Source organism: Aplysia californica, unplaced genomic scaffold, assembly GCF_000002075.1.
Source record: "Aplysia californica isolate F4 #8 unplaced genomic scaffold, AplCal3.0 scaffold00284, whole genome shotgun sequence".
Lineage (NCBI taxonomy): Eukaryota > Metazoa > Mollusca > Gastropoda > Aplysiida > Aplysiidae > Aplysia > Aplysia californica.
In genome coordinates, this window is record NW_004797554.1 from 607,071 (window position 1) to 608,707 (window position 1,637).

The window sequence follows — 1,637 nt, forward strand, 5'->3', positions numbered from 1 at the left end:
GTGTGTGTGTGTGTGTGTGTGTGTGTGTGTGCGTGTGTGTTTGTGTGTGCGTGCATGTGGTTTTGCGGGTGAGTGGGGGTACGCCCTATCTACACAACCGGATCGTTTTAAAGTTGGAGCACTTGACCAAGCGGCTGGAGAACAGAAGAGGAAAGAAAGGAAAATAGACAGAAGATACGCCTAAGTAAATATATCACACATACAGTGCATGCATATCACAACTGATGCTTTCGTGTTAGCGGTTACGCCTCGTGCTACTATTCACTGGGTCTATTTAGTGCCATAAGCTCATAAAGGCGTTGTCAGATGCATACAAAACCAAACAAAAAACAAAACAAACAAAAAACACAACAATACACATTGCTTACCTGTAGTTCTGCCAGAAGCGTAGAGTGACAATACTGCCTGAATCGAAATGTACATCGCTGGACTGTTGAAGGTTTCGAACATGATTTGGGTCATCTTTTCCCTGTGGGAGGAAATTGACAATTTTGTGTGAAAGAAAAAAAATGACCTCTGTTTTTTTTTATATCGACAAATCTTTCAAAACGAATTGATTTTAAGTAAACGTTTGAAGCTCCATTCTTCATTTGTGCAGTTTACCTCATATTGATAACTTTAATGACATCATTGACGAGGAGGGGGAGGGGGAGGAAGAGAAGGAAAAAGAGGGGGTGAAAGTTGGAGGATGGAGATTGGGTTAAGGAAAGGAAGTGAGGAAAACATTACATCATATAGTAATGAATTTAAGGAGCAGACAAGAGGGAGAAGAAGGAGGAGGAGTCTGGTGATGATGAGGAGTATAAACATGTATACGCGTAAGATGTATTTGAGGAGGAGAAGGAGGAGGAGGATAATGATTAGTTGGCGCAAGGAGAGACGAAGGAATTCTGAAGAAGATTTAATTACCTGTTGGCTTTTGGGTTGAGTGGAGCTTCAGTGAGGAGAACCGGGTGTTCCTCTGGGGCCACTCTGAGCTCGTTGTAAAACGTGTGGTGCCAGATCTTCTCCATGTCGTCCCAGTTGGTGACAACGCCGTGCTCAATGGGGTACTTGAGGGTCAGGATTCCTCTCTTGGACTGGGCCTCGTCACCGACATAGCTGTCCTTCTGTCCCATGCCAACCATCACACCCTGTGATTTTTAACATGAATATATTCCACGTTTTATAAAACGCACTGCATAGAATTACAACAACTATACGTGATTCTCGAGTAGTTTCAGATAGAAGACAGAAACTCTAGAACCTTATCCAATTAAGTTAATAATTTTATTATTAAGTTTATTTTTGTCTCTTTTTAACATGTTGTACTTGCTTGAAGGTGGTATCATTGATTTTGATATTGCAGGTTGGGGTTGGAGTTTTTTCTACTTATCACCATTGCTTCAATTTTCTTGATGTTTAGGCTTAGGCCCATGTTGTCACTCTCTTACATGGCTCATGAGACTGATGGTAAGATGAGTTTCACATTCATTTATTGCATTAGGTTTCTTTGGTAAAACTATGAAGATAGATTTTTGACAAGTCTGATCGAATATGTCCAGTGTCATACATGTTGTTGAGAAGTTTTGTCAGTGTGGTGATTCCAAAGTCCTCTGAAACTTTAATCATAAATGTGGTAATGTTGTATATTATAT

At 40.5% G+C, this 1,637-nt stretch overlaps 1 protein-coding gene across 1 annotated transcript in view; it reads right to left on the reverse strand.

The window, feature by feature from the left end:
• The window catches only part of LOC101850814 (actin, cytoplasmic), a 17,451-nt gene that overhangs the window by 7,760 nt on the left and 8,054 nt on the right, over positions 1-1,637 (reverse strand). The window contains exons 3-4 of the mRNA XM_005101462.3: positions 910-1,133; positions 369-469 (exon numbers count right to left, since the gene is read on the reverse strand). Coding sequence (XP_005101519.2) covers positions 369-469; positions 910-1,133 — 325 coding nt within the window. The remainder of the gene's footprint in view (positions 1-368; positions 470-909; positions 1,134-1,637) is intronic.